General features: G+C 44.6%; 1 protein-coding gene and 1 long non-coding RNA gene across 3 annotated transcripts; one reads left to right on the top strand and one right to left on the bottom strand.

Annotated features, from left to right (window-relative positions):
• Positions 1-1,641: 1,641 nt before the first annotated feature.
• Positions 1,642-21,747, bottom strand: iars2 (isoleucyl-tRNA synthetase 2, mitochondrial). 2 transcript variants are annotated; one of them, XM_029688384.2, is made up of 22 exons: positions 21,345-21,747; positions 20,949-21,071; positions 20,630-20,783; positions 20,130-20,278; positions 19,957-20,006; positions 16,203-16,403; positions 15,979-16,094; positions 15,680-15,849; positions 14,788-14,878; positions 14,522-14,673; positions 11,852-12,012; positions 11,673-11,775; positions 11,464-11,557; positions 10,898-10,978; positions 9,859-9,961; positions 9,620-9,722; positions 9,365-9,490; positions 9,017-9,255; positions 8,722-8,867; positions 8,441-8,631; positions 8,138-8,282; positions 1,642-2,392 (listed from the first exon to the last, which is right to left on the bottom strand). In XM_029688384.2, exons 1-22 carry the CDS (start codon positions 21,603-21,605, stop codon positions 2,247-2,249), a joined length of 3,105 nt encoding a protein of 1,034 aa, XP_029544244.2. In that variant the 5' UTR covers positions 21,606-21,747; the 3' UTR covers positions 1,642-2,246. The 2 variants fall into 2 exon arrangements, with proteins under 2 accessions (XP_029544244.2, XP_029544245.2); XM_029688385.2 differs by lacking the exon at positions 10,898-10,978 and having other exon boundaries at positions 21,345-21,746.
• Positions 21,748-24,815: 3,068 nt separating this feature from the next.
• Positions 24,816-26,563, top strand: LOC115146363 (uncharacterized). The gene is made up of 2 exons (XR_003866129.2): positions 24,816-25,132; positions 25,656-26,563. It is a non-coding gene; the product is annotated as an uncharacterized LOC115146363 (long non-coding RNA).
• Positions 26,564-27,876: the final 1,313 nt, after the last annotated feature.

The following is a 27,876-nucleotide window of genomic DNA, read 5'->3' as shown; positions in this document are numbered from 1 at the left end:
GAGGGGAGAGAGGGAGTAGAAGACCTGCAGAGAGGACAGAGAGGGGAGAGAGGGAGTAGAAGACCTGCAGAGAGAGGACAGAGGGGGAGAGAGGGAGTAGAAGACCTGCAGAGAGAGGACAGAGGGGGAGAGAGGGAGTAGAAGACCTGCAGAGAGAGGACAGAGAGGGGGAGAGAGGGAGTAGAAGACCTGCAGAGAGAGGACAGAGAGGGGGAGAGAGGGAGTAGAAGACCTGCAGAGAGAGGACAGAGAGGGGGAGAGAGGGAGTAGAAGACCTGCAGAGAGAGGACAGAGAGGGGGAGAGAGGGAGTAGAAGACCTGCAGAGAGGACAGAGGGGGAGAGAGGGAGTAGAAGACCTGCAGAGAGAGGACAGAGGGGAGAGAGGGAGTAGAAGACCTGCAGAGAGAGGACAGAGGGAGTAGAAGACCTGCAGAGAGAGGACAGAGGGGGAGAGGGAGTAGAAGACCTGCAGAGAGAGGACAGAGGGGGAGAGAGGGAGTAGAAGACCTGCAGAGAGAGGACAGAGGGGGAGAGAGGGAGTAGAAGACCTGCAGAGAGAGGACAGAGGGGGAGAGAGGGAGTAGAAGACCTGCAGAGAGAGGACAGAGAGGGGGAGAGAGGGAGTAGAAGACCTGCAGAGAGAGGACAGAGGGGGAGAGAGGGAGTAGAAGACCTGCAGAGAGAGGACAGAGGGGGAGAGAGGGAGTAGAAGCGAGGGAACTAGGATGGGCTTCTGTGCATTTTCGTTCTTGCTAGCATTCAATATAGGAGTGAGAGAGTGGTAGTGAACTGGTATATTACCTATCATGTACAGTACAGGAAGCAGAGGTACCCTGTTATGAGGGAGACTTGTGTTCAGTTGAGAAAAAGGTTGAATCTAATTAAGTGTAAATGATAGGAGGGTAGGATGGGTTTTTAATTTAATTCAGTGCTCACTCATCTTATTCCAATTCAAATAAGTAACATTGTATTAGGTTGATCAATGTCCAAGTCTGTATTTCAGAATGGAATATGGGGGGCCTAGTTGGAGTTGGATATGTCACTTTTTGTCTCCCAGCTATACCTAGCAGCCCCAGTACTCTACCTTTTAACATACTTAAAACCCACTCAAAAGGGGGTTGCAGGGTGTGTGCCGTATGATTGTTCAGTAAGCATCCCTCCCTCAGATTAGTGATGTATGATACAGACATGCTGCTGTACTGTTCTGTAGCTGTAATCTAGACACTGGCTGAGGGACCCCACTGGGGGCAGACAGCAGAATAAAAAAGTTTAATGCTCAGCATGGTTTCTCTCTCTCTGGGCCTGGGGTAAGAACAGTTAACTGGTCATTTACAAAAATGGTGCTGTTCTGAAAAAATGGGGAGAGGTTGTGTTGTGGGTTAAATGCATTACTGCCCTTAATATGTCATGCATTGCGTCAAGCCACACACTAAATGGAGCAAACGTACTTCAATGTCTGTTCCAAGAACGTTTTGGGGAAATGTGGCGTTCAGTACAAACCGCCATGGGATTCTCTCCAGACCATTCAGGTAGACTCAGATATTTGTACCCTACTGAATGACACCTTGGTTTTCAAAGGGTGATAGGAATCACTGGTTTAAGAGGATTTGTAGGAATATTGCACTTATTTGGCTTCCGAGTGTATTTTAATGATCATCCTTTATTTAATAGATTTCGTACAAGTGGACAGGAGAACTATACAGATTATCATTAAACATGAATACAAATTAAAAAAACTAAGCGCTCAGTGTTGTACCATCCCCTATATATCCTAATACATACAATAAATCAGACCCGATGACTTGATTCTCTTAGTAGGTATATTACTGCACTCTGTGCCTCATAGGAGGGGTCCAGGACTATCAATACATGTCCCTTTCTAGGAAACATCACTGATGTGCCCTTCTTTGGGAGAGGTGTCTTATGAACTCAAAAGTACTGCATAGCTCTTATGACAATTCCCTCTATCAAAATAAAATGTGTGCTTTGTTTTACGAAGCCTGTCTTGTAAACCATCCATCCTCACTGCATGCGGCAACATGCCAGAGTCAATGTCAGTTGAAGAGCTGAAGAAAGATAATGTCATTTGAGTAACTGCCAGACAGTCTGGCTGTCGCTGTTTCCCCTCTCAGTGCGTTGCTAAGCAGGGTCTTTCTTGGTTGACCCCTAGTTGTCTGGAGTCAGTTCAAGCAGACAGACCGGGTTAAACGGCAATTTGCAGGTTGTGATGGTGCGGGCGGACGTGTCACTGCGCCCTAGTAAGGATGGTCTGGCAGCGAGGGCAGGGGCAGTCTGGAGAGCTTGAGGTGTACCGCCGGCACCTCGGGCACCGGGCCATGGAGGTGGGCACTGCCGCTACTTGGTAAGCACTGTCCTCACGGATAACCCCACCTGATTGGACAGAGCGAAAATGTTACTAGGGGCTATGATTAGGGAGGTTAAAAGGTCATATTCATTAGTGCACACCAGACACCATATTAAAACGTTTCTTACTCGACAAGTTAAGGTTTGGTGTATAGTGAACACGAACCAGGTTACTGTATGACCCCTAAAATACTTGGCTGTTTTGAACAGACTATGATTGCGTTAAACTGACAGCCCAATTTTGATATTCTTTACACTAATTGGTGTTGACCAATCACATCAGCTCTTGTTTTTTTAGAGCTGATCTGATTCGTCAAAAGACCAATTAGTGAAAACAAAGTTCAGAATTGGGCTGCCTATAAAAAAAAAAGAAGCCTAAGGCAAAGATTCAATCAGATCAAGTGTTAACTGGCGATAGCAGACACCAGAATTGACTTAGATACTGATACCAGGTTTAGTATCACAATGCGAAAAAAGGCATATTGGCCAAAGTCAGAGAAACTGCTCTGTTTATTATCACATTAGATTGTTTTAGAAAGACAGCCATGTATGCATTAATAAACTACACAATCAATTTAACTACAATGGTAATCATTTATTTGAACAGTAAGTCACGATGTAGCCTAGGCTTATTCACAATACAGGTGAATGAATGCATATTCAATAAGTGTGTGCATGCACTGAGCTATTGAGTTTGTTTTGGCTGATTTCATGGTGCTACAGATTACAAATAATTTGGCCTCCCTTAATAAAAAAAAGTATATAATAATAGCCAATCAGCATTGAGAAACTGAGTGAGCTCAACTGTGAATGGTTCTGGGAAACCAGTTTGGACTTGGCTTCACATCAACCCAAACTTCATTGGCAGAAAAAATGTAATTGTTGCCCTCTGGTGGCTAGCTAGCTAAAATTGGACATTTCCTAAATTAGCCATTGACGGATATAGGGAGTTGGATTTGTGGTTTTACTTAATTTTAAGTACTGGCCAATGAATATAACGGCAAATCTAATCCATCCATAAATTCATACATTGTGCCTCTGGCCTGGCCAGGTAGCCTAGGACAACAAAAACTAAGTGTGTACTGTATGACAGAGTCATAAACCATTTTGGCAACATGAGAGGATGACATTTGCGTTTCTCTACTAGTAGAGTGAGTCAACTGTGTTTTTTCTACTTACGCGCACACACAAGTACCATGGACAGCCATGTGATCTCTTACGTTGATTGGACTAAATTGTTTTTGGAATCTTTTACTTATCACTGCATTAGACTAAAGCACAAGTTATTTGATGATGTTGAAACGTTCACAAAGCATTTAGCTGAAATGGTGCTGGAATAGTGGAGTCAGCTCCTGTTTTCTTTGACTTGCGGTAACTCTCCATGGTTCTAAATCAATAGTTGTTTAGTAGTCGGAAATGTTAACTTGCTTTACCATGCTGTATGCTTTGTGGACAAAACCGGACAATATGCTTTGTGGACTAAACCGGATGTGGCTGAATTTATTCTGTCTCTTATAGTCTCTGACTTAGGCCTATATTATCACAGTGGGAAGGCATATGAACCAACAGGTTCTAGAGCAAACAATGCAATCACAACACACAGGTTGTAATCAGGGATGTAGTGGTAAGAAAAGGAGCAGGGGTAAACTAAAGAGAAGACAAACAACCACCGATATAAACCAAAACATTTTTAGAACTATTGTTTGATTGCATTTTCATGCAGGTCTATTGGGAAGGCCTAATGTAATGACAAAATGCATATCACGTTCATGTTCTTAGTATCTCATGCAATTCAGTTCTGTATTGTAAACACCTAAAGTGCACCCGTATAAAAAGCCCTTAGTTGAATCTAAAATGTTGTAGTCTATACCAAGCAAAAAGGCAGTAACTGCTCATTTGGTCAAAAATTAGTTAAGTCATTTTTGCTAAATGAAATACATGCTTAAATATGTGGACAAGTATCCTGCCTCTATTGTATTGTGTTCTGGAGAAAAGCAGTAACTGCATAAAGTGACTGTGAAACCAAGGTAAATAAAAGCCTTTTCTCAGTTCCACACTATGAGCAGTTACTGCCTTTTCGCTTGGAAGGGCAGTATACCCATTTGAAGATGAACTTGTTATTGTGTTTGTTAAGATTAGATTCTCTGGGGACCACATTTACATTTCAGGGGACCCCACCAACCAAGTTTGGGAACCACTGTAACCTCTGTTTGCTTCCTGCATTGCAGCCTGCCTCAGCCTCACATTGTTTGTGTCACTACCATCTGTAAAGCAGTTTTATATTTCAATCAATTTTAGGTTCCACAGGCTGTCCCAACACAATGACATTAAAGTGCATTCTACCAGTAAAAGTTTACTCTAAAATATTGGATTCTATACCCATTTAAAGATAAGTTATTAATATGTTTGATAATTTCAACTTTAGGGGACCCCTGAATCCCCGACCCCAAGTTTGGGAACCACTGTACTACTATCCCCTCTCTGCTTGTATTCGATCTGTGTCTCCTGCACCCAAGAAAGCAAAGTTAACTGAACTAAATGACTATCGCCCCGTAGCACTAACTTCTGTCACCATGAAGAGCTTTGAGAGACTAGTCAAGGATCATGTCACCTCTAACTTAGGCCGTCATTGTAAATCAGAATTTGATCTTAACTGACTTGCCTAGTTAAATAAAGGTTACATATAACTTACTTGACACCCTAGACCCACTTCAATTTGCTTACAGCCCCAATAGATTCACATACGATGCAATCGACATCACACTGCACACTGCCCTATCCCATCTGGACGAGAGGAATACCTATGTAATAATGCTGTTCATTGACTATAGCTGAGCAATCAACACCCTAGTACCCTCCAAGCTCATCATTACGCTTGAGGCCCTGGGTCTGAACCCAGCCCTCTGCAACTGGGACCTGGACTTCCTGATGGACCTCCCCCCAGGTGGTGAAGGTAGGAAACAACACCACTTCACTGGGGCCCCACAAGGGTGCATGCTCAGGCCCCTTCTGTACTTCCTGTTCACCCATGACTGTGTGGCTAAGCACTCCTCCAACTCAAATCATCAAGTTTGCAGACAACACAACAGTAGTAGGCCTGATTACCAACAATGACAAGACAGCCTACAGGGAGGTGGTGAGGGCCCTGGGATTGTGGTGCCAGAATAATAAAACTGTCACCCAATGTCAACAAAACAAAGGAGCTGATTGTGGACTTCAGGACACAGAGGGAGCACCCCCTATCCACATCGACGGGACCGCAGTGGAGGTGGAAAGCTTCAATTTCCTCAGCGTACACATCACTGACAAACTGAAATGGTCCACCAATACAGAGTGTGGTTCTTCAACCTCAGGAGACTGAAGAAATTAGACTTGGCACCTAAAACCCTAAAACTTTTACAGATGCACAATTGAGAGCATCCTGTATCCCCACCTGGTACGGCAACTGCACCCATAACCGCAGGGCTCTCCAGAGGGTGGTGTGGTCTTCCCAATGCATCACCGGGGGCAAACTACCTGCCCTCCAGGACACCTACAACCACCTGAGCCTCTGCCTGTTCACCCTGCTATCATCTAGAATGTGAGGTCAGTACAGGTACATCAAAGCTGCGACAGAGCCTGAAAAACAGCTTCTATCCCAAGGCCATCAGACTGTTAAACAGCCATCACTAGCACATTAGAGGCTGCTGCTGCCCAATTTTTCAGTTTTTGATTTGTTAAAAAAGTTTGAAATATCCAATAAATGTCGTTCCACTTCATGATTGTGTCCCACTTGTTGTTGATTCTTCACAAAAAAATACAGTTTTATATCTTTATGTTTGAAGCCTGAAATGTGGCAAAAGGTCGCAAAGTTCAAGGGGGCCGAACACTTTCGCAAGGCACTGTACATAGACTTGAAATCACTGGTCACTTTAATAATGTTTACACATTTTTGCATTACTCATCTCATATGTACAGTGGGGAAAAAAGTATTTAGTCAGCCACCAATCCACCATAATTTGCAAATAAATTCATTAAAAATCCTACAATGTGATTTTCTGGATTTCTCTCATTTTGTCTGTCATAGTTGAAGTGTACCTATGATGAAAATTACAGGCCTCATCTTTTTAAGTGGGAGAACTTGCACAATTGGTGGCTGACTAAATACTTTTTTGCCCCACTGTATATACTATTTTTAGTCTATGCCACTCTGACATTGCTCGTCCAAATATTTATATATTCTTAATTCCATTCCTTTACTTTAGATGTGTATATTGTTGTGAAATTGTTAGATATTACTGCACTGTTAGAAACAGTAGCATTTCGCTACACCTGCAATAACATCTGCTAAACACGTATGTGACCAATAAAATTTGCCACTTAGAATTATCAGCCCACCGAGTGAAGCATGAGATTGAACTTCACTCAACTTTCTAGAGCAGTGGTAACCAAAAAGGTAAATGCTTTTTCACAAATAAAAAAAGGTGTAAACAGTGTTTACCCTCCACTACATCACTGGTTGTAATATGGCTTTTTAGTTTTTATTTCTGGCCTGGCTTCCCGTGTGATTTTACCCACGTGACACTTCTGGAAAGTAACAGAAATTATAGTACGGAAACCTTTTCATATTCTAGTTTCCAAAAGTACAGAAGTTTCAGTATACCGTTCAACACTAGTCTGAGGTGTAAAAGCCAATTCCGGGTTGGCGATCCAGAGGCTCCGTAAGGTGGGAGTGATGCAATTTCGGAGTCTCTGGAGCCTCATCCCTGTGCGCCTCCCAAAATGTGTAACAATGTAGAGGGCTCCTTATAGCTCCGTATGTACATGATTAGTTGACGGTAGGTGGGGGCAGTAGGTCCTGTATAAACGCAATATAGGTGTAGGTCTAAAAGGTCAATCCGACACCTGCAGTGGCTGTACAGAATTTACTGCGATGCGGCCTCCGTAGAAGTAGTCAGAGCATTCATACTTCTTGAGCTTCCCTGAGCAGAGATGTTGTGAAGGAAGTTGTCAAGAAGGTGAGTGTTTATACAGGACCTCCTGTCCCACCTACCATCAACTGTGTCAAACCCTCCTTACAGAGCCTCCGGATCAAATTGCTAGAGCAAGTATGAATTGGCTATTAACTGTGTTGGAGCTGTCAAACTGGTGAGCAGCTTATCTTGATCAGTGTCATGAAGCCACATCCACCCCACTCGCGTTAGAAGATCAGAATGAGAAAGTCTAGGCTATATAGAAATAATGACGCTCAAATAAAAAAAATCCTTAAACTAAATCATGAGGATTTGCATCATAATAAAGGTGTAGATTACATCTTACATTCTAGTGTTCAAACTTGTAAACAAGGCTGCATGGGATTTCTTAATGTGACTCCGTGTAGCCAATGGAAAGGAGCTGCTTGTGGATTTGACAGCTCTAACTCAGTTGTACCTCCTACACTGCCAAAACAACCGCTAAAGCAGATATGATTGTATATAAAAACATTTTTAAAAGTAACCTTTATTTAACTAGGCAAGCCAGTTAAGAACAAATTCTTATTTACAATGACGGCCTACCCCGTCCAAACCCGGACGACGTTGGGCCAATTGTGCGCCGCCCTATGGGACTCCCAATCACTGCCGGATGTGATGCAGCTTGGATTCGAACCAGGGACTGCAGTGACGCCTCTTGCACTGTGATGCAGTGTCTTAGACCGCTGCACCACTCGGGGGCCCTATAGAACCCCGAGTTTCATTTTGGATTCAGCTACTACAGCATTGTAAATGTACTAGTGTTAGCTTAGCTGGGACTCACCCTCAAGGTTGATGAGGAAACTGCCGTTGCTGATGAGGGCATCAGCGGGCAGGTCTCTGGGCAGGGCGCTAGTCAGGGTTGTCTGCGATGACATCATCAGCTCTGTTAGCTGAGAGTAAGAGGAAGTAGGTTCGTCTTGGAGAGACTGAGAAAGAGAGATTAGATAGGTAAAGTTTGTGGTAGCCAACTTGACTCCAACTTTCTGAGACCTGAAAGACCGTCCCTTCCATACAACTACATCTCAGCCGTTTGTGGTATAGTGATTATGAGGAGGACATCAGAGAGCGCATTCTGCCCCCTTACCTCAATGAGTTCAAACAGTAGACCAGGCTCAATCTCGATGGTCAGCTCATACTCGGCTGCATTGCGTCCTGGGATAGAGGACAGGAAGGAATCCCTGATAGCGCATGCCCCCTCCACGGCTTCCTCCAATCCCGGCCTCCGCCACACAGGACTGCTCTTAATCCAGCCACTCCTGAACAGGGTCTCCCCCTCTGAAGATAGAGACTTTCAGAGTCACTGAGACAAACACACACAGGTACATGCAGGCACGCACGCGCACACACAAACACACAAGGCCATACCGTTATGTCCTGGGGCGTGTAAGTAGACCTCTTCGGCCAGGTGAGGTAGGATAGGAGCGATGGAGCGCGTCACTCCGTCCAGAATCTCCTCTAGAACCGTCTGACAGGACCGCCGACCCAACGAGTCCTCAGGATCACAGTACAGCCTGGGAGAGGGAGAGAGTAACAGACTATTAATAGTGCCATATAGTAGCAATGACATTAGTCATTATAGTGTTGTCAAGTGTAACAGAGTAGTAGTAGACAATGTAATAACAATAGCAGTGGTAGTAGTATTTAGCAAGAGTATCAGTACCTGTCCTTGATGATGCTGAAGTAGAACTTGGAGAGGTCTCTGGTGATGAAGGCTTGGAGCAGGCGGATGGCCCTGCCTGCACCAAAATCATTGTAGGCATCTGTCATCTTCATACTGTAGTTCCGTAGAAGGTGCAGTAGGTACTGGTCGATGTAGTGCATTTCTTTAGGGTCCACTGCCTGAGTACGAGGGTCAAAACCCTGCAGATTCCCTAGCAAGAACTTCAGGGTATTCCTCAACTAGAACGAGACGAGGAAGAGCTTTCACAGCGAAGTGGAGAAGCAGGTAACGAGACTTCTACACAGACAGACTGACAGACCCACAGATAGTAGACACCATGACACTCACCTTATTGATGCTGTCTCTGGCTGAGTTGAGCACGTTGGGGCCGATCTGGACCTCAGAGAAGATGTTGGACTCTGCCACCCACCAACGCAACACATCCACTCCATAGGCAGGAGACACACTGGGGTCCTGGGATAAATAGAGGGAAAGAGATAGAGTGGGGTAGGGTGAAAGCCTTTAAGGACTAACACTGTTGACCACCCCGGGAGTGTGTGTATGTTTCTCCAGAAAGGTTAGGTCTCATCCACAGCCTCTCACCTCCCCCCCGTGGATGACTGTATCGGGGTCTACTACGTTGCCTAAAGACTTGGACATCTTCTCTCCTTTCTCGCTTATCACAAAGTCATGTATCATCAGAGCCCTGAGAGAGAAAGAGAGAGATAGTCATGCATCATCAGAGCCCTGAGAGAGAAAGTTATGAATACAGATTCTTCTCTGGGTTTCTTACGGACACATTTACAACAAGCACACATAGATATAAAAAGTATTTCACTGACTTGTAGGGAGCCCTTTTCTGCACGGCAACACTGGTGAGCAGAGAGGACTGGAACCATCCACCTATCTGGTCCTTTCCCTCCACATACACATCAGCCCTCGAGTCTGACGAGAGAGAGAGCGAGCGAGCGGAAAAACATGTTTAGTTCTTTGCAGTGTTTTGTTCTTAAACAATTCATGCGAACAGAGAAGAAAGGCAGATGGTTAGTATCAGGGGAACGTCACTGACTTTGTCCACAAGAGGTAGGACAAGTCTAGAGGGACAGAGACCACAGCCACTGGTAGTGAGGACATTGAGACAATGCATGACAAGTATACCAAGATTGTGCAACCATGCCTTGACCAATGCCCTGCGTGAAAGTAGTAGCGACAGACATTCCACCGTGGCCAGCCTTGGGAGAGACAGTACAGAAACGTTACATGGCGAGGCAGCCTTCCAAAGCCACAGGGTACTGTAGAGGTTAGAGAGAGGCTTAGAGACCGTAGTGCTCCTGCCTGAGACAATAGCACAGGTACAGCCACCAGGCTTTCAGGGGGAGATCCTCCCTTGCTGCCAAAGAGAGAGACTGCTGACTAAACAGAGAGCGCAGTCAGGGAGTGAATCTTATAGATAACCAATCTTTAAGGTGCTCAGCTCCCAAACAAGGTGCTCAGAGTCCCACATGCTGAGGAGAGAAGGGGGGGAGAGCAGAGAGAGAGAGAGAGGGGGAATAGTGAGAGAAAGAAACAGAAATCAATAGAAAAAAAGGAAATATAGAGAAGAGATGGAGGAAGTAAGAGGGATGAGTAGAAGAGGGGAAGGAGGGATGAGTAGAAGAGGGGGAAGGAGGGATGAGTAGAAGAGGGGGAAGGGGGATGAGTAGAAGAGGGGGAAGGAGGGATGAGTGGGATGAGTAGAAGAGGGGGAAAGAGTGATGAGTAGAAGAGGGGGAAGGGGGATGAGTAGAAGAGGGGGAAGGGGGATGAGTAGAAGAGGGGGAAGGGGGATGAGTAGAAGAGGGGGAGGGGGATGAGTAGAAGAGGGGTCTGGGGGTTATTAACCTGGCACCAGGGGTTTGCGTAAGGAGGAAGGGAGCCAGCTGAGCCGTGACTCAGAGTCAGTGTCACTCTCCTCCTTCATTTCTGAAAACACAACACAACCACTCACATGGACAACATGGGTAAACCTTGGGAAATTGTGTGGCTGTATGTTGGATGTCAGTCTTGCCAAATGCCACAACTAGAACAATATCCAAACAAATGAGGCATCCTTATTATGTGACTATAGAACACTTCAGTAAGGTGTGTTCCAGAGAGGGATAAAGCTAATGGCTGATGTACGAGGACTACACACGCTTCATATATATGAGATAGAAGTCATTTCTAATGCATAAACAATTCACCATGTGCCAGAGAGAGATAGCATCACCAGGCAGTTTGTACAGTATTCAATAACTGGTTAGTGCAGTAAGGACACTTAGAAAGTTGTAATTTAGCTAGGCCTAGCTAAGAAAACAACCTTCAGACACAGCCTTGAATTCTAAGAAAACACAAGCGTAATCGCTAGTGTAAGAATACTTGGCAGATGTCGTACGTAGCTTTGCCAGGTTAACTAAACACAGTCTCACCTTCAAGAACAGCAGCCCAGGAGGTTCCACTGTCAAACCAGATGTCCAACACATCATCTCCACGCTCGTAGTCTGTTACCTCTCCTGCTTTACTCTGACAAACACACACATACGTTAACCTTCACACACACACACAAGGTGCTAAAATCCTCTTTTAATCATACAACCATATTCACTGACTTGTGAGTTAAAGTGCTGCGGTGACTCACCTTCTTGAGCACCTCTGGTGGCAGTAGAGATTCCAGGGGCAGCTCCCACCAGCAGTCACTGCCCTTCTCTGAGAACAGCTGGGTCACATGGGATACAGTGTGCCTTTAGGGGGAGAGAGCAGGGGTCAGAGCGGGGTGGCGTTGTGTGTGTGTGTGTATGTTTGTGGGTGTGTAGTTACTTGTTAATGAGAGGCTCTCCTGTCTCCTTGTGGTAGAACACAGGTATGGGCACACCCCAGCTCCTCTGGCGTGAGATACACCAGTACGGTCTTCTGTCCAGGTGGGCCAACAGACTGCCCCTCGCCGATTCTGGGATCACACGCACCTTAGCCAGCACTTCCTACACACAATCAGAAAGACACAACTAAATGTTTTAGTCAAATTTTGTCTCTTTTTGGGCTTCTTGCAGTCTACAAATTATTTGTAATTATGTTCCGGCCCCCTGACCATCTGCGGAAGAAGAAAAAAAATCCTCCCGCAGCTGAATTTAGTTGATCCCTGCTCTATAAGAATCATTCTCAGTTTCTAAGAGTCTAACTTACTGAGTGGGACCTGTTCTAAGTGTATGCGAGTGAGAATCATCACCTGTTTGAAAGAATCCCTCTCAATGTATCGCAGTGAGAACAGAGTCATCTCTGGGGGTGATAGACAGGCTTTAAGAGATGTACAACGTGAGACAAAAAGACAGATACTGGTGGACAAGGAGGCAAACAAGCAAAGGGTGGAGAGGAGCCTCTCCTCAGGAAACGCAAGGGTGGAGAGGAGCCTCTCCTCAGGAAACGCAAGGGTGGAGAGGAGCCTCTCCTCAGGAAACGCAAGGGTGGAGAGGAGCCTCTCCTCAGGAAACGCAAGGGTGGAGAGGAGCCTCTCCTCAGGAAACGCAAGGGTGGAGAGGAGCCTCTCCTCAGGAAACGCAAGGGTGGAGAGGAGCCTCTCCTCAGGAAACGCAAGGGTAGCCTGGCATGGCATTAAATCCATGGCTAGTGCCCCCCCATATGGGCAGGTGAAAAACCAGTGCTGACTTTGGGGGACATGAGGGCCAGAACACGGCTAATGAACTGAATGTTTTCTTCTCAAGATTTGAATCAGACAACTTCGTGTCGGAAGTAAAACAAATGGAAGCATCATGACAAATGTTTGAGGGAGTTGTTGTTCAACAGTCTGATGTTCTTAAGTTGTTCAGGGGATGTAACACATAAAAAAGCCCAGGCCCAGACAAAATAAGTGGGCATGTGTTAAAGCACTGCGCTGAACAACTGGCTGATGTTTTTAGACATTTTCCAATCCTCACTCAACCAGCAACAAGTTCCAGTGTTGTGGAAAAACTCAATAATTATACCCATTCCTAAAGCATCTAATCCCTCTGTGCTGAATGACTACCTCCCTGTCGCTTTGACATCATTAGTTATGAAATGCCTTGAGAAAATTGTGAAAAGTCATATTCTCAGTGTCACCCAGAAGCTCCTCGACCCATTTCAGTTTGCCTATCAGCCTAGCAGAGGAGTTGATGATGCCATTCTTACCCTCCTTAACATGGTCTATAGACATCTAGAGGGTGTAGTCTCCTTAACATGGTCTATAGACATCTAGAGGGTGTAGTCTCCTTAACATGGTCTATAGACATCTAGAGGGGGCCAAATCCCATGTCAGGGTTCTGTTTGTTGACTTTTCTTCTGCCTTCAACACCAGCCTTACATTCTGGCACAGAGACTCATATGGGACTTCTCCTTAGACGGGGGGCTGGTTTTCTGGCTGTTGGACTTCCTGAGCCAACGCTCACAGCGAGACAAAATAGGTCCCCACGTGTCGGATATACGCAATACCAACACAGGCTCTCCTCAGGGATGTGTTTTGTCTCCACTTCTGTACATCTTGTACACTAATAGTTGTACTAGTTCCCATACTGACAGACACCTCGTTAAGTTCGCTGATGACACTGCCTTGATCAGCCTGTTGCATGATGACGAGGAACATCATGGCCCGGTCCTACATGACTTTGTAGAGTGGCGTGACGAATCACACTTGGTCCTCAATACCAACAAGACCAAAGAGATGTGCATAGACTTCAGGAAGCGTACAACACCTACCTCTGCAACATCTATCAGAGGTCAGAATATAGAAATTGTAGAGGAATATAAATATCTGGGTGTCCTTTTGGACAATAAGCTTCAGTGGAGTAAATGTACAGACCTGATCCACAAAAAGAGCCAACAGAGACTGTACTTTCTCAAAATGTTGGGTTCTTTTAATGTAGACTCTACTATACTGACTCTGTTTTACAAATCCTTTATTGAGAGTATTTTAACTTTTTGTATTGTTTGTTGGTTTGGCAATGCCCCTGTCAGCCAGAAAAACATGCCGAGAAGGATTATTACCACAGCAAGCAAGGTATTTGGAGTCAAACAGACAGGCCTGGATGAGATCTTTAAGGTCAGGGCCCTCCGTAAGGCTCACAAAATCATTTTAGACCCAAGCCACCCCCTGTACCTGGACTTGGAATTACTCCCCTCTGGGCGCAGGTATAGGGCACCCCTCAGCAGGAAAAATAGAACGAGACAATAATTTGTGCCAGGTGTGATATCCCTCCTAAATAGCTCGGGCAAATGTTCCCATTGACCCCGTAAGGCCAGCAGGCTAGTCTTTTCTTCTTTACATTTTTTTTTTTTATTTAATTTTTTATTCTTACTATTATTATTTTTATTGGTGTGTAAATGTTATGTTGTTTTGTCAATCGTGTTTTGTATTTAAACGCCACTTTGAATGTGTACATGACACTGCAACAGAATTTCCCCATGGGGACAATAACGTCAGTAAGTAAGTAAGAGTTATCCCCAGTGTGTGATTCCTACCTTGGCCTTGTCTTTGAGGCTGGCGATGTCAATGAACCACTGTTTGCTGGGTCTGATGACTACAGGCTCTTTACTCCTCCAGTCGTACGGGTAACTGTGGACACACTCCTCCTCCTTCACTAGAGAACCGACAGCCTTCAGCATGGAGATCACTGACATGCACACAAAACACACACAAAAGCTTGTACAAAGAGAGCAAGAAGTTGAACTAGACAATACAAGTTAAGCATTATCCTCCCTGTCTCTCTCACACCGTTTCTTCCTACCTGCATCGTTGCCCTCCCCCATCACAGACAGACTCTGTAGCTCAGGCCCAGCCAGCTCAGTGAACCTGCCTTCCTCATCCACGATACACTCCTAGAACAGAGGAAACACACACAGCCATACAGATTAGGGGTGGGTAATTGAAATTATTTTACTATTCAAATAATATCATGACGTTCAGATATACGGAGTCTAAATTCTCATTGTTATATAAAGAGTTACACACAAAAAAATGATAGACTATCGACCAATCAGAACGACACAAATGCACACGGCAGAAGTAAACAGAGGCCATGCTGCTTTTCATCAGTAGTTTGGCTAGCAGCAACAGTGAACGAGAAGTGTGATTTTCACTAAGATATAACTGATTGTTACAAAAAAAGTGTTTCTGGTGAGTGTTTTGCGTTGATCTGTGTCAGGTATTGTAGAAACTCTTAGATGAGTGCCTGTAATTGCTATTTGAAGTGGGGCAATAGCAATGTAATGCACCATTATAAAAACTACACTCAAAAGTTTGCAGTTTCTTTAAATTAGGAATTTCAAATGTAGTGGTTATTAAACTCTTTGGTATATCATTGCAAGTAAAAATGTCACAAGGATAATGTAATTTAGACAAAAGCTTTTTCATTGTTAAAATAGTCCTGAAATTGGTTCACTCTGAAAATGAACACCCACTCAAGTAATCGAATACTAACATCCGTTGGGACATTTGATTATTGGACCCCAGGAAGAGCTAATGGGAATGCTTAATAGAAATACAAACCGTGCCCATCTCAAGGACAGATGTCATTGGAAGTTCATGATGGCTTTTAGCCTGGAAGCCAGAATGTTTTTGAAGTTAACCAACTGATATTGTTCTGTCAATCCCATTGATATATTAGTAAAGGAACGCACCACTGATAGTTTAAAGTGGGAGGCCACACTGTAGTCCTCCATCCCATGGGCAGGAGCTGTGTGAACCAATCCCGTTCCTTTGCCCATGGTCACAAAATTAGCTGGAAGCAATGGAACCTCCTTCCTGGGAATGGTGGGATGCTGGCAGACTCCTCCCTCAAGTTCTGTACCTGGAGGTGGGGATGGGAAGAGAAAGTGACAGAGTGACATGACAATGTTTATGTGTCTGTGTCTGTCTGTCTGTCTGTCTGTCTGTCTGTCTGTCTGTCTGTCTGTCTGTCTGTCTGTGTCCAGTTTACCTGTGAAAGTGCCCACAGTCTCCAGCTCTGTGCTCAGCAGTGTTGCCAGGCTGGAAACGCGCTCAGTGGCCACTAGGAGGAGCTGTGAGCTGTCTCTCCTCTTCACTACAGAGTACCTGTGTGTGAGATATTAAAACACATTTACAAAAGGTGGGAGTTATACCGTATAGTACTGAAGGTGCAGGTAGGTGTGTGAGGGGATGTCTGTTGACAGTAGCACTTACTGGGCATTGGGCATAAAGCAGACAGCCTGGTTGGCTGGGATGGTCCATGGTTGGGTGGTCCACACCAACACAGAAATGCTGCCCAACTCCCCTACAGCTTCCGCCATCTTAGGGGGCAGGGTGGCCAGGGCGAAGGTGGCATAGATTGCTTTGCTCACGTGCTGTGGGTTATACTCCAACTCTGCCTCCGCAAGAGCTGTCCTGGGGGGGGAGAGAGAGAGAGAAAAGTAGAGGTAAGGAGGAGGAGAATGAAAGGAGGGGTGGGGGGGAGAGACGCAGCAGAGATACACTACATGGCCAAAATAATGTGGACACCTGTTCGCTGAACATCTCATTCCAAGACCATGGGCATTAATATAGAGTTGATCCCCCCTTTGCTGCTATAACAGCCTCCACTCTTCTGGGAAGGTTTTCCACTATTGCTGCAGGGACTTGCTTCCATTCAGCCACAAGAGTTTTAGTGAGGTCAGGTACTGATGTTGGGCGATTAGGCCTGGCTCGCAGTCGGCGTTCCAATTCATCCCAAAGGTGTTTGATGGGGTTGAGGTCAGGGTTCTGTGCAGGTCAGTCAAGTTCTTCCACACCAATCTCAACAAACCATTTCTGTATGGACTTCGCTTTGTGCACGGGAGCATTGTCATGCTGAAACAGGAAAGGGCCTTTCCCAAATTGTTGCCACAAAGTTGGAAGCACAGAATCATCAAGAATGTCATTGTTTGCTGTAGCATTAAGATTTATCTTAACTAGAACTAAGGGGCCTAGCCCAAACCACGAAAAACAGCCTTGAATAACAGCCTCAACATTATTCCTTCATCACCAAACTTTACAGTTGGCACTATGCTGACATCCGCCAGGAGCATGCCATTGGTGGATTCGGAAAATAGCTGAATCCACTAATTTGAAGGGCCGTTTACAATCTTTTCTATGGAGGAATAATTGTCTATGGAGATTCGTCTGTCAGAGTGTCAAATGCTGAAGCGTGATTCATTACTCCAGAGAATGTGTTTCCACTGCTCCAGAGTCCAACGGCGGCAAGATTTACATCATCCCAGCCGATGCTTGACATTGCGCATGGTGATCATAGTTACTGATCAATTCATTTATAATTTTTGATATCCGTTTTAAAAACTTTTTTATTTTAGTACTCATGTACGATATCCTAACCGCCATCGATAAAAGACAGTACTGTGCAGCCGTCTTCATTGACTTGGCCAAGGCTTTCAACTGTGTCAAACACCACATTCTTATCGGCAGACTCAATAGCCTTGGCTTCTCAAATGACTGCCTCGCCTGGTTCACCAACTACTTCTCAGATAGAGTTCAGTGTGTCAAATCGGAGGGCCTGTTGTCTGGACCTCTGGCAGTCTATGGGGGTGCCACAGGGTTCAATTCTCGGGCCGACTTCTCTCTCTTTGTAGATATCAATGATGTCGCTCTTGCTTCTGGTGATTCTCTGATCCACCTCTACGCAGACGACACCATTCTGTATACATCTGGCCCTTTTTGGAGACTGCTAAAAAATTAATAAAACGAGCTTCAACGCCATGCAACACTCCTTCCATGGCCTCCAACTGCATTTAACTACTAGTAAAACTAAGTGCATGCTCTTCAACAAATTGCTGCCCACACACTCCTGCCCGACTAGCATCATTACTCTGGAAGGTTCTGACCTAGAATATGTGGACAACTACAAATACCTAGGTGTCTGGTTAGACTGTAAACTCTCCTTCCAAACTCACATTAAGCATCTCCAATCCAAAATTAAATCTAGAATCGGCTTCCTATTGCCCAACAAAGCATCGATCACTCATGCTGCCAAACATACCCCCGTAAAACAGACTATCCTACTGATCCTCGACTTCGGCAATGTAATTTACAAAATAGCCTTCAACACTCTACTCAGCAAACTGGATGTAGTCTATCACAGTGCCATCCGTTTTGACACCAAAGCCCCATATACTACCCAACACTGCGACCTGTATGCTCTCGCTACATATTAGTCGCCAAACCCACTGGCTTCAGGTCATCTATAAGTCTTTGCTAGGTAAAGCCCCACCTTATCTCAGCTCACTGGTCACCATAGCAACACCCACCCGTAGCACGCGCTCCAGCAGGTATATTGCACTGGTCATCCCCAAAGCCAACACTTCCTTTGGCCGCCTTTCCTTCCAGGTCTCTGCTGGCAATGACTGGAACGAATTGCAAAAATCACTGAAGCTGAAGTCTTACATATCCCTCCCTAACTTTAAGCATCAGCTATCTGAGTAGCTTACCTATCACTGTACCTGTACACAGCCAATCTGTAAATAGCACACCCAACTACCTCATCCCCATATTATTATTTACCCTCTTGCTCTTTTGCACCCCAGTATCTCTACTTGTACATCATCATCTGCAAATCTATCACTCCAGTATTAATGCTAAATTGTAATTATTTTCACCTCGAGGGCCTATTTATTGCCTTTCCTCCCTACTCTTCTACAGATCTATAGATGTTTCTATTTTTATTTTATGTTATTGACTGTACGTTTGTTTATGTGCAACTCTGTGTTGTTGTTTTTGTCGCACTGCTTCGCTTCATCTTCATGGGCGGCAGGTAGCCTAGTGATTAGAGTGTTGGACTTGTAACCGAAAGGTTGCAAGATCGAATCCCAGAGCTGACAAGGTACAAATCTGTCATTCTGCCCCTGAACAGGCAGTTAACCCACTGTTCCTAGGCCGTCATTGAAAATAAGAATTCGTTCTTAACTGACTTGCCTAGTTAAATAAAGGTAAAACAAAATAAAAATCTTGGCCAGGTCGCAGTTGAAAATGAGAACATGTTCTCAACTGGCCTACCTGGTTAAATAAAGGTGAAATAAATCAAAATAGAATTAGTATAGTTTTTTGTGGTGTGGTTTACATATCAGCCCATGGGCTACCGACCACACCTGCACACCGTATTTTTATTTAAATGTTTTTATCTGTATTGTTGACGATAAGTTGTTTTTTTGGTGCAAATAAATTAAACATAAACCTATTAGGCTTGTGTGTGGCTGCTTGGCCATGGAAACCTATTTCATGAAGCTCCTGACGAACAGTCCTTGTGCTGACGCTGCTTCCCGAGGCAGTTTGGAACTCGGTAGTGAGTGTTGCAACCGAGGACAGATGATTTTTACGCACTATGCGCTTCAGTACTCGGCAGTCCCGTTCTGTGAGCTTGTGTGGTCTACCACTTCGCGGCTGAGCCGTTGTTGCTCCTAGACGTTTTCACTTCACAACAACAGCGCTTACAATTGACCGGGGCAGCTCTAGCAGGGCAGACATTTGACAAACTGACTTGTTGGAAAGGTGCCACTTTGAAAGTAACTGAGCTCTTCAGTACGTGTCATTCTACAGCCAATCTCTGTCTATATTACATGGCTGTGTGCTCGTTTGTATACACTGGGTGAAAGGTAGCCTAGTGGGCAGAGCGTTGGTCTAGTAACCGGAAGGTTGCTAGATCGAATCGCAGAGCTGACAAGGTAAAAATTTGTTTTTCTGCCCCTGAACAAGGCAGTTAACCCACTGTTCCTAGGCCGTCAATGTAAATAAGAATTTGGTCTTAACTGACTTGCCTAGTTAAATAAATAAAATACACCTGTCAGCAATGGGTGTGGCTGAAATAGCCAAATCCACTAATTTGAAGGGGTATCCACATACACTACATGGCCAAAAGTATGTGGAAGAGCTATGTAGCAGAGACAATATCCAGAAGCCACTAAGTGCTGCCTACCTGGAGGAAGGAGACCAGAAAACTGGCTTGTAGTCCTGGTAGATCAGACCCTAGAAATTACAACACAAGAACAAACAGTTAGCTCCTGGGGGAGAGAGAGCGAGCAAGCGAAAGAATGAGTGTCAGATCTTCTGGAGAGGCAGGCTGACCCAAATTGATAGAATATATCCCACCTTGCTGTGCATGTCCTGGAAGACCTTAAGCTGAGCTGCCTCATAAGTCCCATCAAAGGTGTAGTAGCACTTATCCCAGTCCGCCATCACACCCCAGCGCTGGAAGGCAGCGCGCTGACGAGCGATCGCCCCCTCCGCAAACTCCCGAGCTGGAGAGCAGAGGGACCACAGTTCATCAACAGACACACACACACAGCTGCTTTTCTGGTGTCATACCTACACAGGGGGATATCAGATTCTATTAAATCAATAGGCAGAGCTGTTTTTGTGTTTCAGTGAACCACAGGCATGTGATGAGTAATTTTGTCTGAAACCTGAATATTTGTGTAAGCTCCAAAAGCGAATGCCTACGCTTTTAACAGCCTACACTTTCAGCTCAATAGGCTAACATGATCCTTGCTAGGTCTCGCTGGTGACCTGGGTTTGATACCTAGTCAGTTCCATCCATCCACAATAAGTGACCAGTAATGTATCAGCTGTCTGTTCCCTGCCCCACTGACCTTTCTGTCTTATCTGCAGAGGGCTCAGTCCACTGGTTCCCAGCTCTCCCAGTGCTTTCAGCTCAATGGGCAGCCCATGGCAGTCCCAGCCTGGGACATAGTGAACCTGTTTCCCCCTCAGCATCTCAAAGCGGTTCTGGATGTCTTTGAGGATCTGGAACACACAACACCAAATAATCATTATGATAAAGGCCTTGTCTTGCCAGTGAGAGCCATCACGGATTAATCTCTGTTCTGGGTTCAAGTCCAGTTGAGAAATATTGCACAGCTGGATTATCTGCTAAATGACTAAAATGTCAAATGTAGCAAATAACAACACCTTATTGAGGGCATGTCCCACATGTGGGTCCCCGTTGGCGTATGGGGGGCCATCGTGGAGACAGTATTCCTTCTTGGCCTTCCTCTCTCTCTGCCATGAGTAGAGTTCTGCAAAGCCACACTCCTAGACACAGACAGAATCAATACACTGACATATTACTGTCAAGTCTATAGTCATAACACGGGCACAGAGCTGAATTTCAGACACAGTCTCATTGAGAAAGGTTAGTTAGTTAGCTAACCAAAATGAGTCTTGCAGTGGCTAGTAAACCTCTTGTTTGTTTATCTGACATTCTTTAGCAATCGGTCACACGCACCCGTTTCGAAACATGTGGCCCACTGGTAAGCTATCTAGTTAGTATGACATTAGCATGCTAGACTAGAGCACTCGTCTTACCTGTTGTATCTGTACCTCCCGGTCTATGAGATTCTGTCCGGTTAGTTTCATGGGGAATTCAGTACGGGGAAGCAACACACTGTCGCGGTACGGCCCGGCACCCTGGGCGGCTGCAGGGTGAACCGTACCTTCCGTGGAGCTGACATTTTGACAACGGCTGGTGTTGAAGGAGAGTGCAGGGTGGAGAAGGGCGCCTCTCCGAACACTCGTTCCCCATCTCACTACGCTCTGGCTCACTGCTGAAATGCGGCACAGCAGCATGGAGAGGCAAACACTTCGTACTCTTCTACCTACCAAAATTCTAAAACAGGTTTGTTGTTGTGATCGATCTGATTGCGACCTCTTAGAGCATTGGATCGCTTTTTTCTTGTTTCCGGTAGTACTGGACGTAACACAAAACTACGGAAACTGTGAAAGGACAAATTAGTTGTCTTCTTCGATTAGGTTCAACGGTTGTTAGCATCCAATAAATGTTGCATTACCGCCACCTACTAAACTGGAGTATAACTCCCTTATACTTTGCTTAAATTTGTATTTTTTTTTATATATATAAAAAAAAAAAAAAAAAAATACCCTACCATCTAACACTACACAAACAAAAATAATAATAAATGCTATACTCCACTATTTAAATGCATTTAGTCCTACTTCAGGCCAACAGCCTGAAAGGATGGGACACAACCACTTGACACACCCTGTGTATCGCACACACAAATACCTCTCCGCAGCTGCAACCACAAGCTCTATTTTCTGCGACTTACGTTCCATCCCTGCTGTACAGTTGATAACCATTACTATAAATGCCAAAAGTCCAATCTTACTGAAACATATATCACTTGTTGGCCCATCCCTCTGTACTGGTACAGATCTACTACTCACACCACCCCTCTCAGGATCCCTCCCTCTGTACTGGTACAGATCTACTACTCACACCACTCCTCTCAGGATCCCTCCCTCTGTACTGGTACAGATCTACTACTCACACCACTCCTCTCAGGATCCCTCCCTCTGTGCTGGTACAGATCTACTACTCACACCACTCCTCTCAGGATCCCTCCCTCTGTGCTGGTACAGATCTACTACTCACACCACTCCTCTCAGGATCCCTCCCTCTGTACTGGTACAGATCTACTACTTACACCACTCCTCTCAGGATCCCTCCCTCTGCACTGGTACAGATCTACTACTCACACCACCCCTCTCAGGATCCCTCCCTCTGTACTGGTACAGATCTACTACTCACACCACTCCTCTCAGGATCCCTCCCTCTGTGCTGGTACAGATCTACTACCTACACCACTTCTCTCAGGATCCCTCCCTCTGTACTGGTACAGATCTACTACCTACACCACTCCTCTCAGGATCCCTCCCTCTGTACTGGTACAGATCTACTACTCACACAACTCCTCTCAGGATCCCTCCCTCTGTGCTGGTACAGATCTACTACTCACACCACTCCTCTCAGATCCCTCTCTCTGTACTGGTACAGATCTACTACTCACAACACTCCTCTCAGGATCCCTCTCTCTGTACTGGTACAGATCTACTACTCACACCACTCCTCTCAGATCCCTCTCTCTGTACTGGTACAGATCTACTACTCACATCACTCCTCTCAGGATCCCTCCCTCTGTACTGGTACAGATCTACTACTCACACCACTCCTCTCAGGATCCCTCCCTCTGTGCTGGTACAGATCTACTACTCACACCACTCCTCTCAGAATCCCTCCCTCTGTGCTGGTACAGATCTACTACCTACACCACTCCTCTCAGGATCCCTCCCTCTGTACTGGTACAGATCTACTACCTACACCACTCCTCTCAGGATCCCTCCCTCTGTACTGGTACAGATCTACTACTCACACCACTCCTCTCAGGATCCCTCCCTCTGTGCTGGTACAGATCTACTACTCACACCACTCCTCTCAGGATCCCTCCCTCTGTGCTGGTACAGATCTACTACTCACACCACTCCTCTCAGGATCCCTCCCTCTGTGCTGGTACAGATCTACTACTCACACCACTCCTCTCAGGATCCCTCCCTCTGTGCTGGTACAGATCTACTACTCACACCACTCCTCTCAGAATCCCTCCCTCTGTACTGGTACAGATCTACTACCTACACCACTCCTCTCAGGATCCCTCCCCCTTGACCAAATATTTTTCTACTTTCTTCACTGCCTCAGCATATGACAACTTCTGTACTACTCTATCCCTAGAAACCTCAACCTGCCTCTCTCGCATGGGACATTTCTGATCCCCAGCCCCATGGGCACCCCTACAATTAACACATACCACTACTTTCCCCAATGTTACACATTCCTTTGTCTCATGCCCTTCTGCACTCTTCTCACACCTATGAACCTCCCTCCTACACACTGCTGCCACATGCCTGTCTGCACACTTCTCACACCTAGGAACCTCCCTCCTACACACTGTAGCCACATGCCCCTAAGCTTGACACCTGTAACAACGTAATGTAGTCGGCATAAAAGCTCATACAGGATCATTTATATATCCTAACATCACTGTTGGGCAAAGACTCAACAAAACTCAAAAGAACAGACAATGATTTCTGTTTCTCCACACATGCCACCCTGTCTGCGTCGCACCAAACGACAAGCATCACAAACACCGGGAATCTTCCCCTTTGCCCTCACTCACTTCTCCTCCTGTCCAACTCTCTCTGCTTAAAATTTCTACCATTCTTCTTTAACAAACCATATTATTTCCCATCATTTAACTGACCCAAGCTCACCCTCTTCCTCCCCCTCTCTCTCTCTCTCTCTCTCTTAGACCTCTGACTCTCTTTTTCCCTCCATTCCTCCTCCATATTCCAAGTATTACTCTCCTTGTGATAATACTGCACTTCTCCTGACAAACATCTTGTTCTTGCATTGTCAAGGGACGCCATTTAACCGGCTGTCACAATCTCCATACAATCAGCACGAACCCCTCAGGATGTAGCTCTCAACAGTGCATCGAACATGTAAAGGCCAAATTAGTTGTCATTGTGGTAGATAGTTTATATTTACCACTAGACCTGTTTCTGTGTAAAACATTTATTTGACATTTATCATCAGGATATAACATAATAGCCTATATTTTCAACATCATAAACTACCTATAGGCCACGTGTAGAAAATGCCCCCATTATGTTCAGGGAGGACAACAGGTGATAAACTCTGAGGAGAGATCATAATAGTATCAAGCTCTTCAAATTATAAACTTGTGAATTAATAGGCATATTCACTGACCGTGATATATAGGCCTAAAAAAGACAGTGATTAAAAACACGAAGGTTATTATTGGAATTGCTGACAGTAAATGAAAGACGCTGTAAAGCACGTGTCAACCTCATTCCAGGATGGGGCTGAGTATCTGCGGTTCGCTCCTCCCTTGTATTTGATTGATGAAATAAAGTCGCTACACTAATTAGCAAGGAACTCACCTCACCTGGTTGTCTATGTCCTAATTGAAAGGCCAGGACCAAGTTTTAGAAAGCATGTTTTATGGGAGGCTTGGGGTAAATTGTAGGTTTCCATTGGAGGGGCAAACTAGACAGGTGGTTATGGGGACGAACCCTGTTGACCTGAAGTCACAATCAGTGGGGGTATAAAATCCCCTGGATTTACACTCTACTCATTTACCGTGAGTGGGGAAAATAGTCATAGACAGACAGGTTACGCTACTCACCTAATTGAGGCTAAGAAAGAACCTGACAACATGACTAAAATGGTGATCACTTACATTGGCTTCCTTCTCCTTGCCATGCAGTTGTCACAAGTAAGATTTTTTTTTCTGAAATGATTTGCAATGTTTGATTTGTGAAATATACACTTTATTTAATTACACTGACGTTAGGCCTACCCAACATTCTGGGGAGTAGGCTAGGTATTCTGAAAGGTCAAATGGCATAGGCTATTGCATATTGTTTACAAATAGACGCGTTCTCAGTGACACGCTAATGATGACGTGGATAATTGGCCTCTGGTGTTTCCAGTCTGACTAGAATGTTTAATCTAACGTGCCTTTAATAATATGAGACGAGCGCAATGTCAAACGGTAATACCTTCAGATACTGAATCCAAGATAAAGGTAATTTATGGGGAAAACTGCCTCTTTCATAAGGTGATGGCACGTAATTGTAAGTTCTCAATTAAACATATTGCCTGCCATAGGGTAACTTCACACTTTCTTGCGTTTTTTAAATTTGTCGGACGAAAGTGAGATTTAAATTGGGAAAATGTTTTTTTTTTCTATACGTGAAGTTTGTTGCCACTGACGCGGCCCTGTGCTCATGTTTCAGGTCTTCTCACAAAACATTAGGCGTAGGCCTACAACAAGGTCCCCGGCGATGACTGTGAACACTACCAAAGTTGACGGTGGCGCACGTTCCAATATGACCAAGGTACCCGATGTTGTCACTACCACCAACCCCACCATTCCCAAAGGAGCCTGCGTGTCCTTGCAGTCCAGTGCGTTTACGCTGCTCATTCTCATGTTGGCGGGTCCGCTCCTACAGGGCCGCTTATAGAGGGTTCATCTGCACTAAACACACTGCCACGAATACAATCGATGGAACAGAACACCTTTCTACTGATGGGAATGATTTGGATCACACCTCCCCAGCTATTTCAACCCAGTATAGGTAGGCATACACTCCCTGCTTACTGGCCCTATGGTGTGGTCCCCTCAATGGCAGCAGGCCATGAGGATGTACTGAACTCTGCTTTTTGACTCTGTTGGTTCCAGTGTCCAGACAGCAGGCTGTCGTTTTGGACTGTTTTGTAACTTCTGAAGCTAAATGTTTGCTGTGCCTGGGAAATCAACTGCATATAATGTTGGTTGAGATGCATTCTGTAATTAATGTAACCTATATTTTGTCTTATCTCTGGCACTTGAGTCCAAGCTCCAACCTGGGTTTGAACCAGTGACCATCTGAACACAACTGCCTCTCACTGTTAACCAGCTAGTCACTTCACACCTGTTACACTTGCTATTTCTACCCCTGAAACTGCAATGTATACTTTGTCAAAGGCTTGATATACTCTTGTGATTTGTAGAATAGTTACATTTTGTTAAGTTCTCAACTTTTGATTTTAACTGTTAAGCGGTGATGTAATATGCTTAGATTTATTTTGTATTGCCAGATTTAATAAAGCTATGACATTTACAATAAATATTCAATGTTGTACAATAAAATGAATAACACTACTACCTGTCAAGTCTGAAACTTGTTTACTGTCAAAATGATGTCCATACTTTAGCATGGTGTCGAAATAAGACTTGAGCACTTTTTCCCATCAACTAAAATGTATTTTTGGTCTTTGGCTGGCTGTGAGACTCTTGTGGCTGATGGCTCAAGCTTTATTTTCATGACACTTTGACCGTAGGCCTACATAAAGGCTGCTACGCAACATGGCCAGAAGTATGTAGACAAACCTTCAAATTGGTGGATTGGCTAGTTCAGCCACCGTGCATGCAGTCTAACTAAAAAAAACATTTGGCAGCAAATGACCTGTACTGAAGAGCTCAGTGACTTTGAATGTGGCACTGTCCTCAGATACCACCTTGCCGATAAGTATTCATTTTCTTTCCTACTATAGCTGCCCTGATTAATTGTTATGTTGGCGCTATAATGTCTAAAAGCAACAATGGCTCAGTGTTAGGCCACACAGAATGGGATTTCTACATGCCACACAGCGTGTAGAAATCGTCTCCGTTTCACTAGGGTTCCAAAATTGAATTTTCAATTAGGGAAATGAGAAGTTGTAGACTGTATAAAGGCAATTTATAAAGAAAGGATGACCCTTAATCTACTGGAGAACCATTTTGGCTTAAGTATTATGCATGAGTGAAGCTTTTAGTGAGGTTTAAAGCATTCATATTTAATTTTAGCCCCCCAAACACACATTCATTATATAAATAGGCACATTTAATTTTGTCCAAATTAAAACTTTTTGCTCATATGATTAAAAAAGGAGTCTGGAGTAGGCAGCACCATTAGTAAGTAAACTTATAGGACGAAAGTTCATAAATGTGATTTCCCCCCCCATTAATAGACAAGTCATACTTTATCAAATACCTCTCCATGGTTGCAGAATCATATCAATTTTTGCAAACTTTCTATTGAAATTGATTACGGTAAGTTCATTATTTTTTGAGATTTGAATACCAAGTATGTCTACTTCACCACCCATTTTATTGGTAAATGCTTTCTTTTAATGAACCAATACGTAATATGTACTCATAAGGTTTTAGTCCAGAAAGGCTAGAAAAGTGATCGAGATCTTCCATGAGACTGTGCAGGGATCCAGTTTGAGGACCTAAGAAAACTTGAGTCATCGGCATACATTGACATTTGTTTTTATCGCCTGGATTTCTAACCCCTTAATGTTCTTGTTGGATCACATTTCAATGGCTAGCATTTCAATGGCCATAAATATATATGGAGACAACAGACAACCTTGTTTTACTCCTTTTAAAAGCTCAATACTTTCTGAGAAGTAACCATTATATACTATTTT

Source organism: Oncorhynchus nerka, linkage group LG18 (genome assembly GCF_034236695.1).
Source record: "Oncorhynchus nerka isolate Pitt River linkage group LG18, Oner_Uvic_2.0, whole genome shotgun sequence".
NCBI lineage: Eukaryota > Metazoa > Chordata > Actinopteri > Salmoniformes > Salmonidae > Oncorhynchus > Oncorhynchus nerka.
The sequence above is the reverse complement of the archived record's forward strand: the minus strand, read 5'-3'. Positions and strand labels throughout refer to the sequence as shown.

Bases quoted from the DNA above. Each gene is read 5' to 3' on its own strand.
- iars2 (XM_029688384.2), bottom strand. From the start codon at position 21,605: ATGCTGCTGTGCCGCATTTCAGCAGTGAGCCAGAGCGTAGTGAGATGG. The intron at 20,784-20,948 runs GTGTTGTTATTT...TGTGTGTTCCAG, and splicing joins TGGGACATGCCCTCAATAAG to ATCCTCAAAGACATCCAGAA. The intron at 14,879-15,679 runs GTGCGTTCCTTT...CCTCTGTTCTAG, and splicing joins CCCACTTTAAACTATCAGTG to GAGTGTATCGTGGATGAGGA.